This window comes from Gorilla gorilla, chromosome 4 (genome assembly GCF_029281585.2).
Source record: "Gorilla gorilla gorilla isolate KB3781 chromosome 4, NHGRI_mGorGor1-v2.1_pri, whole genome shotgun sequence".
Classification (NCBI taxonomy): domain Eukaryota; kingdom Metazoa; phylum Chordata; class Mammalia; order Primates; family Hominidae; genus Gorilla; species Gorilla gorilla.
The window spans coordinates 41,789,417-41,803,894 of record NC_073228.2 but is presented as its reverse complement, the minus strand read 5'-3'; the positions used below and the strand labels follow the sequence as shown (position 1 = coordinate 41,803,894).

The 14,478-nt window shown below is 54.7% G+C and overlaps 1 protein-coding gene and 1 long non-coding RNA gene across 4 annotated transcripts; one reads left to right on the top strand and one right to left on the bottom strand.

The window, feature by feature from the left end:
• Positions 1–1,747: 1,747 nt before the first annotated feature.
• On the top strand, positions 1,748–11,379 carry TMEM92 (transmembrane protein 92). 3 transcript variants are annotated; one of them, XM_063706276.1, is made up of 8 exons: positions 1,748–1,795; positions 2,405–2,486; positions 2,616–2,739; positions 4,331–5,802; positions 8,947–8,972; positions 9,785–9,859; positions 10,030–10,225; positions 10,424–11,379. In XM_063706276.1, exons 4-8 carry the CDS (start codon positions 5,734–5,736, stop codon positions 10,535–10,537), a joined length of 480 nt encoding a protein of 159 aa, XP_063562346.1. In that variant the 5' UTR covers positions 1,748–1,795; positions 2,405–2,486; positions 2,616–2,739; positions 4,331–5,733; the 3' UTR covers positions 10,538–11,379. The 3 variants fall into 3 exon arrangements, with proteins under 3 accessions (XP_063562346.1, XP_004041377.1, XP_063562345.1); XM_004041329.5 differs by lacking the exon at positions 1,748–1,795 and having other exon boundaries at positions 2,047–2,486; XM_063706275.1 differs by lacking the exons at positions 1,748–1,795; positions 2,405–2,486; positions 2,616–2,739; positions 4,331–5,802 and adding exons at positions 5,816–8,410; positions 8,576–8,670.
• Positions 9,604–13,778, bottom strand: LOC134758520 (uncharacterized). Its single transcript, XR_010133779.1, has 2 exons — positions 11,355–13,778; positions 9,604–10,104 (listed from the first exon to the last, which is right to left on the bottom strand). It is a non-coding gene; the product is annotated as an uncharacterized lncRNA (long non-coding RNA).
• Positions 13,779–14,478: the final 700 nt, after the last annotated feature.

The following is a 14,478-nucleotide window of genomic DNA, read 5'->3' as shown; positions in this document are numbered from 1 at the left end:
TCAATCCCTACGGAGCCATCTTCCTCACTTGCTGAGGGGGAGTCACAAATTTGAGCATACCCTTTGGAGGGGGTGCAGGAAGCAGAAGAGGTGGATTCCCCAAACCGCATAGCCAGTGTGGTGGGGAGCCCAGTCAGTCTGAACTCCTCCCACCCCAACCACGAGTCCTTCACCAAGGACTTTGGAAATGAATTCCCTACCCCCTTAGAGAAATCTGGCCCCTGACCCAGGAAGGCCCCTAACCAGCTTGGATTCAACGACAACAGAGCCAGTGTTTACTTGGAACAAAGCACCAGGGGGAAATGCATTCTGAATCAGAGCTGGCCAGCCCCTGCAGCAGGGTGGGAGCATTAGGACATGTCCACACGTCTTCAAGGGAAAACGACCAAGGGCTGTCAGAGAGGCCCAGGGAAGAGGCCTGGGTAGGGGCGAGCAGGGAGCAGACAATCACTTGTTGAAGGAAGATCCAAGTCCAGATAGGCTTTCTGGAGGAGGTGGCATTGGGCTGAGCTTTAAAGGATGGGGAAGAATGTGTTCGGTTTCTGGGAGGGATTTGGGGAAGAAACTAGGTGGAAAAAACTGCCTGGACAGAGGCAAGGAGAGAAGCAGAAAGAGTAAGAGGAGGGGCTGGAGAATATGGTGGGGGGGTGGAGGTCAGGTGGGGACTGGTTATGGGGGACCCTGAAGGTCTCTCTGAGATGGGACTTTATTCAGGTGGCAGCAGGGAGCCTCCAAAGATTAGGGAACAAGAGAGCGACATGCCCAACATGGCCTGTCCCTCCTTGGCAATGAGGAGACCAAGCTAGAGGCCTTGTTGAATATGGCTACAAGAGTCCTGAGGAGCCAGGCTGCACAGGGTGCCGATGGCAGTGGGGATAAAGGGAGAGGACACCTGTGACAGGCACAGCCTCCAGTCTCCATGAGCTCTCAGCCCATGTGGAGAGGAGGGCCTCCTCTGTGAAGTAGACCCAGGCAGCGCTCAGTGGGCCGTGCGGGAGTAGAAAGGGGGAACAAACTGGGAGTGGAGGGAATCACATCTCCAGTCCCAGACCACGTTCAGGAGTGGTCGGCACCTGGACATCCTCTGGGATCTGTCACCAGCCCCACCTTCTCAGGCCTGACTGGCCTTAAGTGGGGCCCAGTGGACAGCAGAGGGGTTTAGTGAGCAAAGCGTCCTGGGGAAACTGGGGCTGGATGCTGCAGCCCATCCAGGGAGGTGAGCAGTCCAAAAGCAGCGAGACCCTGCACTCCTTGGTACCCCACTCTGCCTCCATGTGAAATGCAGAGAAGGAAGTATGGGCCCCTTGTCTCTGCCAGGAATGACAGCTAGCATTTATTTGCCATTACTGTATGCCAGACTCTGAGCATCCTGTTTCATCCTCATCATGGCCTATATGATGAGGGAGGTACTGTTATCCAACTCCTCCCTCTCCTTCCTGTTGAGAGAGGCCCAGAGAAGTTCCATTTCTCGTCTAAGGTCACACAGCACAACATGTTCAGTGGCACACTGACTAACACGACACAATACTGCCCCTACAGGCAGAGCCGGGCTAGAGCAGAGCATTCCGCTGGCTTTGAAAAGAGATCCCAGCCCAGCGCCATCAGCCATTACATATATTAGTGTCCACCAAAGTATGGGGGTGGGGGGGACTGCCAAGTAAAACAGAATTCACCCTGGCTCTTCCCCTTCACCCAAGCCTGGCCCCCTGGGCTGGGCTGAGCCAGGCTAGGCGAGGCCACCCATCCTGAGTGATCCTCCATCCGGAGCAGTGGAGCAGGGCTCCCCAGGCCCGAGGTGAGTGCCACCTGTGCTGGGTGTGGCATCTCGAGCGCTGCATGGTTCTGATCCTGACTCAGCCCCTCATGTCCTGTGCAACCTGGCCTTCCCGCTCTCCGGGCCCTGGTTGCCTCCTCTGAGAAGGGCGTAAGTGGGCCGGCTGGCCTCGGAGGCCCCTCCTTCCAGCTGGGCCCCGGCAGGATGCACAATCAGCTCATTCTTTAGTGAATGCACTGGGGGCCCGGCGAGCATTTATGAAGACATTTCGAAGTGGCTGCTCTTGGGAAACCCCAGATGGAATTTGGCGTTGAATCTAGGGGGCCGCTGACTGCATGAGGCCTCTGGGTTTCTGTGCTCGTGTATGCCTGAGCACCTGCACACGCTGCCCTCCTGGTGCTAGGTGACGTGCCAAACAGAAGATGCTGGCCTTGTCCAGGACCCTCCTTCCTCTAGAACAGCCCTTCTCTGCTCAGTCTAGGGGGGTCCATGGTGCTCCCACCCCTTCTGACCTCACCCACCAAAAATCCGAGGGCCCTGGGGCCATGATGAATGCTAACAGGCCCTGGTGTTCTTGGCCTGGCCTGGGACCACCCACTTCCAGGCTCCTCATCTTGTCCCCATCTGCAGGAAGGAACGTAGGGCAGTTTGGTGTCATGGAAGGAACTGGGGGCCCAGCCGAGAGGCTCAAGAGCCCTTCAGACTCTGCCTGGTGAGTCAAGTGCTAAGGACCTCGCTTCTTCATTGGAAGATGTGGGGTGGGGATGGAGTTTGTTCCTAGGACATTGTAGGGATGTGGATAGCACTGCCAGATTTTGTTTTGTCTTGTTTTTCTTTTTAGAGCGAGGGTGGTGCTCTGTCACCCAGGCTGGAGTGTAGTGGTGTGATCTCAGCTCACTGCAGCCTTGAACTCTTAGGCTCAAGTGATCTTCCTACCTCAACCTTCAGAGTAACTGGGACTACAGGTACATGCCACCACACCGACTTAATTGCTTTTCTTTTCTTTCTTTGCGGAGACAGGGTCTTGCTATGTTGCCCAGGCTGGTCTCAAACTCCTGGGCTCAAGTGATCTTCCTACCTCGGCCTCTCCAAGTGCTGGGGTTATAAGTGTGAGCCACTGTGCCTGGCCTGGTTGCCAGTTTTAACAAAGAAAAACACAGAACATCCCATTAAATGTGAATTTCAGATAGAAAAGTAAATTTTAGCATAAGTATGTCTCAAATATTGCATGGGCCCAGGTGTAGTAGCTCACGCCTGTAATCCCAACACTTTGGGAGGCCGAGGTGGGCATATCACTTGAGGCCAGGAGTTGGAGACCAGCCTGGCCAACAAGGTAAAACCCTGTCTCTACTAAAAATACAAAAAATTAGCTGGGCATAGTGGCACATGCCTGTAATCCCAGCTACTTGGGAGGCTGAAGCATGAGAATTGCTTGAATCTGGGAGGTGGAGGTTGCAGTGAGCTCACACCACTCCACTCCAGTCTTGGTTCTCAAAAAATATATATATATTGCATGGGACATAATTATACTAAAATGAAATTACTCATCGTTTATCTGAAATTTGGATTTACCTAGGCCTCCTGTCTTTTGTCCGGCAACCCTAGATCTGGGTCAGGTTGATGCCAGAGACCCAGAGAGCAGCTATGCCAGCCTCCTCCCCCTCCTGCTGCCCCTCTTCAGGGCACTGGTGCCCGCCTAGTTCCCTCACCCCCACTCCTGCTGACCCCCCACATCTGTCCCTTGAGTTCCCACATGCCCTTCTCAGCACCCTCATTTCACCCTGCAGGGTATCTTCCTCCTCTAAGCTCAACCATTTTCCCACTTTCCTCTCCCCTAAGGGCCACACCTCTGTAGGGCTCCCAGCCTGGGCAGGATAGCAGGGAGTGTGGGGTAGAGACCCCAGGCCTTGCTGTTGTAGTGGGTCCTGGGTGGGGACAAGAAGAACCCTGGCAGCCCAAGGTGGCAACGACTCAAGAGGTGGAGGCTCTAGCACTCTCAGGACTAGGTCCCCCTGCCAAGGTCCACCTGCAGGGGAGGGGGGAGACGGCGGCCCCTTCCCTTCTCCAAGCTCACAGTCACTTCAAATACAGAGGGGCCAGATCCCAATACCCCTCGGATCAGGAGACTAGAAGATTATCTTCTTAAGGGGCAAAAAGGGCTAGGAGGTAATGGGAAATAGAGACAGGGAAAGGGAGAGAGAGCGCAGGGAGACAGCATAAGAAACAGACCGAGAGACTGGGGGTGCAGGACCAAACCAGGGACAAGGAGAAGGGACCAGAGAAACCGAGAAAAACAGACGCCTCCGCCGAGGCAGACAGAGGTGAACAGAGAGAGGAGAAACAGACGGGAGAACAGAGGGAAAGGCTGGGAACTCGAGAGAAACTGGGTGCGGACAGATGGGAAGAAACCGAAACAGAAAAACAGAGGCTGGGAGAAACGGGGAGAGACACAGAGGGGTTAAATATAAGACAGAACATGACTGGGAGAGATGAGGGAGAAGGGGCAGAGAGCAAGGAAAGAGAAGAAACGTCCACGACGTCGGGGGTGTTTTTCAGGGGTCAAGACAGATTGGCGACACAGCAGGAGGCGCCCAAGGACATGACGTTGAGCCTCTCAGGGTCCCCCTTCGCCGGGCCAGGGAGCAGCGCCCCACGCTCCATCGCCCCCTCGCCCCCTCCCGCGGTCCTGGCTGCACTGCTCCTCCCTCGCCCTCGCCCAGCGCCCCCAGCCCACCAGCCCCGGCCGCGCCCCTCCCGGCTCCCGGGGGCACCCGCGCTGGGCGACGCTGCCACCTGCCGGCCGCTCCCGGAAGCTCCGCGCCTGGAGTGCTGGAGGCGGCGGCCGCAGGGGGCTCAGAATCGGGCCCCTCCGCACTGGGGCGGCCTCCGCGGGGTCTTTCCAGGAATCTGGATGGGCCTGCTCGCCCGCGCCCCGGCGGGCCTGGCAGAGGACCAGCCCCAGCTGCGGACCCCGGGGCAGTCTAAACCCTGGGGCCTTGATTTCCCGTTTTGTCAATGGGAGAAAACGCACCAACACCTCCTGTAGGATTTCAAGAGGGGAGGGGACACGAAGGTACCCACGTTGTGCTCCTGGTCTTCCTTCCTCGACCTGGAAATCTCAGGTCACTCTGAAATCAGCCAGGCTGCCCCGTCCCTCCCTTTTTGGCCAAAACACAATGGGGCGATATCCCCCAACCATAACCCCTCAAAATCTACCCTAGAACCTTCGCCTTCCCCTCCCTCAACCTCTGCCCCCATTTGACTTCTCACCAGACTCACAGGTCCAGATAAGAAGGGGCTTCCACGTCCCCTTCCCACTCCCGCCGGTCCCGGCACCCCTCCCTGGAGTCTGGGGCACTTAGGAGTGGAGGAGTTGGGAGTTAGGAAGGCCCAGCTCAGCGGTGTGGAGTTGATCCCACCTCTTTTTAAATTTAAGTTATTTATTTATTTATTTAGAGATGGAGTCTCACTCCGTCGCCCAGGCTGGAGTGCACTGGCACGATCTCAGCTCACTGCAACCTCTGCTTCCCGGGTTCAAGCGATTCTCCTGCCTCAGGCTCCTGAGTAGCTGGGATTACAGGCACCCGCCACCACGCCCGGCTAAATTTTGTATTTCTAGTGGAGACGGGGGTCTCACCATGTAGGCCAAGCTGGTCTCGAACTCCTGACCTGAAGTGATCCTCCCAAAGTGCTGGTATTACAGGCGTGAGCCACCGCGCCCAGGACCGCTTTTTAAAAAATCTGTTAATCCCTTCTACCTCCCAAATCCCAAAACCCAACCCAGACCTCTGTGCCTCCCTTCCTCCCTTCCTCCTCCCAGCCCCTCCCTGCCCCGAGTCCGCCTCTCCCGGTGCAGCTCCGCCCCCATCCCGAGGCGGGGCCCCATAGGTGGACAGAAGTGGGAGAGGTCGCAGCCCCGCCTTCTCTACACAGGAAAGCTCAGTGGCCCCCAAGCCAGGATGTCCCAAGCTTGGGTCCCCGGCCTCGCGCCCACCTTGCTGTTCAGCCTGCTGGCTGGCCCCCAAAAGGTGAGACTGGGAGGTAAGCTTGTTGAACTTTTGGGCCCTACCCTTGTAGGTCAGGAGCCTGCTTCTGGAGCCTGGTCGCCACCTTCCAGAATCAGGATTTCCTCCTGACCACACACAATTAGCTACTTCCTTTCTCTCTTTGCTGTGGAGGTGGAGGTGGGGGCAGCGGAGGAGGCTCTGGGAGAGGCTGGGTTCTCCCACCTCTGAGGGGGATCCTGTGGTGGGAAGTGGCCACCAGCCACCACCTTATCTGACACCTAGCACGTCTCTGTGAATAGGGACTTTGGACCCCGTATTAGCCTCAGCTTATCCTTCCAGCTCCTTCCCGCCTGAGCTTTGGACACCTGGGCCAGCACTTAGCCCCAGCTCTGTTCCTCCAGTGCTGGGGGACCCTGGGATGTCCCCACCCTCTTTGGGACTGTGTCTCTGCTTGTTCCCTAGGGGAGAGAAGGCTCTTTTGTCCCCTTCTAGGGGTAAGTAATCCCAGCCTGTGGTGGGATTTGACCTGGCTGCCTGACCAAGGCTGGGGTGACCTCTGAAATCTGTGATTTTGAGAGGAAGGTGTAGGGTTCGAGTGTTCCCTCCGCCCTTCTGTTCCTCCCAAGTAAACTCTACAGGTGATGGGGGAAGGCTGTCCGGTCCTGGGATGGGTGTTTATCCTGGGAACAGAGACGGGTCTAGAACATGCATTTGTGTCTTATTTCCATTTAAGAACCGGAGGGAAGTCAGGGTCTTCCATAGTTAGGATTTTAGAACAGGGCACCTTCACACATCTGGGCTGAGCTTTCAGAGAGGCTCTGCCAAAACCCTTCCGTGGACCCGGGTTAGTGAGCAAGGTATTCCTTCTAAATCACTGGGCGGTCAGTTTGTGTCAATGCTGGGCTGGGCATCCTCTGGTTTACCCCTCCCACCAACCCCAGGGGCGAGGTGCTGTTAATGCCTTCAATTCTGGAGTTAAGTAAGCTGAGATTTACTTACTCCCAGCCCAAGACCACCCTGATGCTCCATAAAACTCAGCCTCTGAACCACCCCAGACAAGACTACCCCCTGGTTAAAATGTGGGGAGACAATCTGGGAGAAGAGCTCCTCCCCCTCCCAAACCGGAACTTGAGATTAATTTACTAAACCTGTTAATTATCCATTACTTATTAGTTGGGGTCCAGGAAAAGGACAAGGGCCAAAGTGGGGTCTGAGGGGGAAGGGGTACTGCTGAGTGCCTGGATGGACCCCTCGATTTGTCTCCAAGTTCCCTCTCTGTATATATATTTTTTTAATTTAAAGAATAGAGGCCAGGCGCAGTGGCTCACGCCTGTAATCCCAGCACTTTGAGAGGCCGACGCAGGCAGATCATGAGGTCAGGAGTTTCAGACCAGCCTGACCAACAACCCCATCTCTACTAACAATACAAAAATTAGCCAGGCATGGTGGCACGTGCCTGTAATCCCAGCTACTTGGGAGGCTGAGGCAGGAGTATCACTTGAACCTGGGAGGCGGAGGTTGCAGTAAGCCGAGATCGCACCACTGCACTCCAGCCTGGGCAACAGAGCGAGACTCCATCTCCAAAAAGAAAAAAAAGAAAAAAGAAAAAAGAATAGAGACAGGGTCTCGCTATGTTGGCCAGGTTGGTCTTAAACTCCCGGCCTCAAGCAATCCACCCACCTCAGCCTCCCAAAGTACTTAGGATTACAGGGATGAGGTACCACACCCAGCCTGTCTCCAATTCTATAGTCATTCCTGTGTGCTGTGTGATTTGGATTCACAGACTCACCCTTTCTGGGCCAACCTGCAGGGGTTCCTTCCTGTTCCTGTCCCCACAAGGGGACAAAGCCTGTGAGATGGTACTCAGCCTGGGACTGAGCATGGAAAAGGGGAATTACCCCAACTCTTATTGGCTATCACTGGTATTCTTATCTTTACTGTTGCGATTTGCAATTGAAATATTTTATAAAGGTATAAAGATAAAGATAATGGTGGTTTTGCCAAAGCTGGCTTCCTATTTTTTAGCCTTGGTTGTTTGTCCCAGGAGGCTAGGGTGGGGTGAGAGATGCCCTTCCCCACCACCCATTTCCTATGTTCTGGCACCTACATCCCTCCCCCACAGTCTGGGAGCAGCCAGGATGAAATGAAACCAGGTAATTGATGAATGCACGTTCATTCATTCTGCAAATATTTTGACTACTGGGTTTTCAACAATGATGCAGCAAAAATCCCTGCCCTCGCGGAGTTTGCCTTTTACACAACTGAAGGACAATTAACAAGATAAAGTAAATATATAGTATGTTAGATGTTGACAAGAGATGTGGAGAAAAGTTAAGCACACTAAGGGGAAAGGGTGGTTGTAATTTTTAATAAGGTAACCGGAGAGGGAGGAGCTGGAGCCAGCCTTGCAGCCACCTAGAAGAGTGTTCCAAGTCAGTGCGGCTTTGACACACAATTGCTATCAATGGAGGGAAATTCTGTAAGATGTCCTGGGTGCCCTGCAGACCTAGTACAGAAGAGGGGGAAGCTGATTTGGGAGGCGGGGTCCTGGCAGCTTTGCAGAGCATGGAATCCCTTAGGCAGGGATCTGAAGGATGAATGGAGGCTCGGACAGGTGTAAAACAGCCAGGTATGTTCAGGGAACTCCCAGCGGGTGTGTGTGGGAGGAACAGAAAGAACTAGGGGAAGCGAAAGGGGAGGGAGTGCAGCTGCTCACTGGGAGGGGTCTCTACCCCAGGGAGCCACCGAAGGGGGCTTCCAGCAAGATTCTTTGGTGATGAGATTTGCATTATAGGAAGAGTCCTCCTGCCCGCAGTGTCTGCAGTGACTGAAGGTGGGATAAGGAAAGTCGCTAGTGCCCTGAGCCATGGGTGTCACGGTGGAAGCCAGGTTGGAAGGGTGGTCAGAAGGGATGAGCTTACAAACCCGGGGGTGATGGAATGTGCTGAGAGAGGAAGGGGAGCTGGGGCCAGCCAGGGGTCAGCTGGGCTCCAAGCACTGACCTGGGAACACGGTGGAGTGAGGTAGGGAGTGGCTTGCAGGAAGAGGCTGAGTCTACTGGGGACCTGCTGCCTGTGAGGTACCTGGGCAGCATCTGAGTGGAGACCCCACCCCCACTATCCCCAGTTTATGACCCTGACTCCCGAACTCTCTTTTCTTCCACAGATTGCAGCCAAATGTGGTCTCATCCTGTAAGTCTAGAGGCCATAACTTCCAATCTGGGGAGCGGGGAGGAGCAACCTAAATCATGCCCTGCATGCCTTGGGGGGCGTGGGGGGCCAGAAACTCCATCCTTCCTTAGTCCCAATCCAGCCAGAAACTGTCCCCCCACTTTCCCAGCCAAAGAGGGAGACCCCACCCTCTATCTCCACCAACAAACTCGGGGACTTCCACACTTGCAGGCAGGTCTGTAGCTGGATCCCGGTCCTTCCTACTGCAGTGCCAGGCTGTCTCCCCTCTGAGGGTCCCCTGGGTCGGAGGCAGGGGGCTAACCGTAAGAGAGAAATCCCAGAAGCCTGAGCACAAGGTGGAGCTTGGGTAAGGGTCACTAGGCAGAAAAGTGTTTCCATTAGGTCAGCCCTGGGTGTTCTGAAAGCACCGTTCTCTGACCCCTCATACTCCATGGGCGCCAGCGAGAACTGGCTCTTCCTGGACATGCCACGTGGCCTCTTTCCCCGCACCTCCTTAGAGTTGGATGAGGAGTGTCATGGCTGCTGCAATGCCCCTTCCCCACACCTGCCTGCTGAGGTCAACAGGATACTTCTTCTACCCGTGTTACAGATGAGGGGCGTGGGGCCCAATAGGGAGCCGTACTGGGCGCAAGTGCACACGCCCTTCCCCAGAGTCCTACTGAGCTCAGAGCGGGGGCCATACCCCCCACCCCACTAAGGGGTGGCTTGTGCCATGAGCATCTTGGGTGTATTTTGGGGAGGCTGGGATCCTTCTGCCTCTCCATTCTGGTGCCAGCAACTTCTCCTTGCCCTTTTCTGTACCCTCTGACCAGCGCCTGCCCCAAAGGATTCAAATGCTGTGGTGACAGCTGCTGCCAGGAGAACGAGCTCTTCCCTGGCCCCGTGAGGTGAGCCCAGGGCCAGCTCCTTTGGGTGCAGTCCTTGGAGGGGCCTGGTCCTGTGTGGACAAGGCCAGGCACCTGCCGAGGGGGCAGTGTGGGCGGCGGGAGCGGGGAGATGTAGGGAGTCCCCAGGGTGGCCTGGAGACTCAGAGTACTCTTGGTGATCCCCACCCCAGGATCTTCGTCATCATCTTCCTGGTCATCCTGTCCCTCTTTTGCATCTGTGGACTGGCTAAGTGCTTCTGTCGCAACTGCAGAGAGCCGGAGACAGACACCCCCGTGGATTGCCGGGGGCCCCTGGAACTGCCCTCCATCATCCCCCCAGAGAGGGTCAGAGTATCCCGCTCTGCGCCCCCACCCCCCTACAGTGAGGTGGGTGTCTCATCCCCATCCCCACCTTGCCTCTGGCCAGCTGTGCAGCAGGGACAGTGGAGGGCCCTTCGATCCTGGAGGGCACTCTGCACCCAGCATTGGGTCACCCCTCTCCCTGGTAACCATGCCTCAGCTGGCATGGGGGAGTGGTGGCCAGGGCCAGGGCCCAGAAGACTGAATTCTCTCTTTTCCCTGCAGGTGATTCTGAAGCCCAGCCTGGGCCCAACTCCCACAGAGCCACCCCCTCCCTACAGCTTCAGGCCTGAAGAATATACCGGGGATCAGAGGGGCATTGACAACCCGGCCTTCTGAGTCACCTCCTGCCTGGAATCTTGCCATCAGCAACCTCCTCCCCAGTGCCTCCTGGATCAAGCTAGAGACTGCTGGCACCCCAGGAATGTCCCTGCCCATCCTGCCGTGTCTCTGTTCATTGTTGGATTTAACTTATTACTTTTTTTGCCTCTGTTTCCACCCCAGCTGCCTCTCTTGTCCTGAGGGTTAGGCTGGAGTGATAGTATCTGCCCACCCCCCAACCCAAGAAAGAGGCTGCCGGAAAGAAAATGCCGACCATTGGAGGTGCCCAACAGTAGAATGGGCTACTGTGAGGGGTAGTAAGAGCCCCATTTCTGGAGGTATGCAAATCTTGACTGGACAGCCAGCTCTGAGATTTTATCAGGGCACTTCTATACCTGTGGGACATTGGACTGGATGAGCCCTGAGCCAGCTTCCACTCCTACCTGAATAGAGAACTCACTGCACCCACCCGTAACACGTGATAAACACATGTCCTCACTGAATGTTACTGATTGCGGCTGAGGGCCTGCCTCTGCCTGTGTGGGGAGGTGGGTGGAGAGGTGAGCCCAGGCACTGCTGGGGGGCGCGGTGATGGGGTCGCTGCGCCGCAATCCCACCACTGATGAGCCACCTGGGAGGTCTGGGAGGACAGTCCATCCATGGGCCGCCCTTGGGGAGAGGCTTGTTCTAGATGTATTGGCTGTCTGTTTTTTGATGTCTCTGTGTGCCAAGCAGCCTGGAAATGGGGTACGCGTGTCCCTTGTGTGGGTTTCCCAATCCCTTCCGCCCACGGCTTTCCTGGGACACATGGAGCCCAGCTCTCTGGCTGTCTTACCATGAGAAGTTGGTAAGTTGGCTGTGAGGGGGTTGGATCCAGGAAGCAGCCCTGGAACAGCCCATTCTGCTGTTGATAGCAGAAAACCACCTGCTGGGAGACAATGGGGGTGGGGAAAAGCCCAGGAGAGCAGTGGGTGGGGCTGGGCATCTGTGGAGTGGGGCTTTAGGAGACCTTGAACGGCCCCACCCTGGAATCTCCTACAGGAAGGTGAGGAGGTGGCAGGTTCCACCCTTCTCTACCAGCCCCGCTCGCTCATGGGAGTTAACCCCCTAGGGGAGAAGAGTCTTCACTGGGGTTCGACCCATGGGGGCCTGGCATAATAATGCAGAATGGGGCGGGACAGTGCCAGTGCCTTGGGACTCAGACAGGGCTGAGTGCCTCCACCCTGATTTTTGCCTTTGCACTGCGCCCCCACAGCCCACTCAATGCCAGCCTCCTTCTCCAGGCAGAGGGCCCCGTGTCAATGCTGGCCAAAGCTCTCAGGAGGATTGGAGGTAGAACTGGCCCTGGTATGCCAACAGGGGTGCCTCTTTTAGTGCTCTCCCAATAATGCTCATCCTGGGGGCATCAGGACGCAGACAGGTGGCAGAGCTGGGGGCAGCTTGATGGCACAGGCAGCCCCAAAGATGCCAGGAACAGGGACTATCCGGGTGTGGGTTCCCAGTGAGATAGGGCCCTGGAAGGAGTGCAGCAGTTACTGACAAGATAGTGCCAGGGTTGGCCATAGGAGAATGAGCCCAAGCGTAAGTGGAAGTTTCCCTTTACTTTCAGGGATTGGTCAGGGGTGGCAGAAAATACGTGGGTTCTTTGTGTAGATGTGGCTAGTTCCAATTAGAGAAGTCCTGCAGCTGATGTTGCCCTCACCGTGATAGCAGGAGGATGTTGAGAAATGGGCTTGGGAGACCTGGAGGAGAAGTTACCCTCGGCCCGGACGTTGCCTTCCTTTCATCACAGGGCCTTTAACTCCTCCTAGGGAGTAGCAGAGTGGCCCTAGGGAAAGTGGCCATCCTGAAACCTAGTGTTGCTGTCACCTGGTGACAGAAATGGAAACCTCTGTGGCTCTTCTGGTCATCCTTGGTGGGAGTGGGAATGGTGTCACCTTTCTAGAGGGCCATCTGGCACCATGTAATCATGCCACAGATCTTTACAAAGCTCCTGCTATGTAGGAAACACTATGCCTGGCACTGGGTATCCATTAAAATGTAGAATGCACATGACGTGGCAATTCCACTTCTAGAAATGAGCCTTCAGAAGTGCTCATACAAAAGAGCTCAATAAGTATCAGGCAGTAACTCATTGTGCCACCAGAGCTCCCTATGCAGCCTTTTAAAAGAATAAATAGGATCTGTAGCACCAACCCTGCAAAGCATCCATCACTTATTGTTACAGAGAAAAGGCAAGTTGCGGAACTGCCTATGATCTCAGTTTGTAAGGATATAACCCACACATATTTTATTTTATATGTGTATATTTTTTCTTTGCAAATATGTAGATAAGATCTAGAAGGATGTAAGTCAATCACTCACCACACTTCCAATAGTTGTTGGCCCCAGGAGTGGGATGTAGGTAGCAAATTGCAAGCGGGTCTTCTTCCTTTGTATGCTTTGGCACTGTGTGTTTTTTACAATCAGCAAGCATTGCTTTTGTAAATTTAAAGAGATTTGTTTACGGGAAACTGTAGGCAGCTTCAGAAGTTTATGAAGATTTGCCTTGTGAACTTTGATCAATGGCAACTGATAAATTATCAGCCCTAGTATGTGGAAGAGAATACAAGGACTTTAGACTGTGGTACCCACCTGACATGGATGTGACCCAGGGGACAGACACATGATGGGAAAGCCTGGACGCCTGCCAGACATACATGAAGCCCACATCTCAGACCTATGCAGGACTTATGAGGTGTATAATGAATGACAGAAACAGCGAGCTGGCTGGTTGGGTGAATGAGCAGTTTCACAGTGACGGAGAATTTCATCCCTCGTGGCTGCTTTAGTTGCTCAAACCCAATGAGTGAATAATGAAAGATGGAATGAATGAATGAAGATTAAATGAGTGCATGAATGAATGAATGAATGAATGAGGAGATCTGCCACCAGATATTTGTAAAGAAACACAGTCTAGTTAACATCAAGGAGATGTTCCTCGTGGCTGTGCAGTTGAATTTCTATCTGCAGGGACTCCCCAGAGGACAGGGAAATGCAGGAAAGGCTGTAGGGTGGGGGGCATGTTGAAGCAGGAGGGCCTTAAGGCACTTGCTCCAGGGATGCAGGAGGGGAGCAGAAAGGGGCTGCTGCTGAGGGAAGTGAGGAGAGGGATGAACACCAGCAGGAATCTTACCTCACCCTCCAGCTGAGATGTAGGACTCCAGCTTCTGACATTTCGCCTTCTGCATTCAACATCTCCAGGCGTTGGTGTGCCCATCTGTACAGTGAAGAGGGCGGCCCCTTCTGGCTCTGGTAGGACACAGCTCTGAATCCAAAGTTGGGAAGGGGCCCAACACGGTAGCGCATGCCTGTAATCCCAGCACTTTGGGAGGCTGAGGTGGGTAAATCACTTGAGGTCAGGAATTCGAGACCAGCCTGGCCAACATGGTGAAACCCTGTCTACTAAAAGCACAAAAATTAGCTGGGCGTGGTGGTGGGCACCTGTAATCCCAGCTACTTGGGAGGGTAAGGCACGAGAATCGCTTGAACCTGGGTGGCGGAGGTTGCAGTGAGCTGAGATCACGCCACTGTACTCCAGCCTGAGTGACAGAGCGAGACTCCGTCTCAAAACAAATAAACAAACAAAAAAAAAAAACAAAGTTGGGAAGGGCCAAGTAAGAATATTCAGAGAAGCTCCTTAACACCAACAGGCTTTCCTCCACTCTACCTTGGCCACAGTCTCAAGTGGACATACCTTATCTTGTCAGCTCTGATCACCTCGAGCCTCCCACTCTGAACATCACCTCCTGTACTTCCAGCTCAGGTAGGTCCTGTGTCACCACCACACCATGCCAGCAATTCTCTGAGCCCACCCAACCCTCTGAGCCAGCAGTCTTTGCCTGTTGGCAGCGCCATCACCATGTCCTTAAACCATCCTTACAGTCACTACCCTGCATCCTTTACCCCTTTTCCCCATT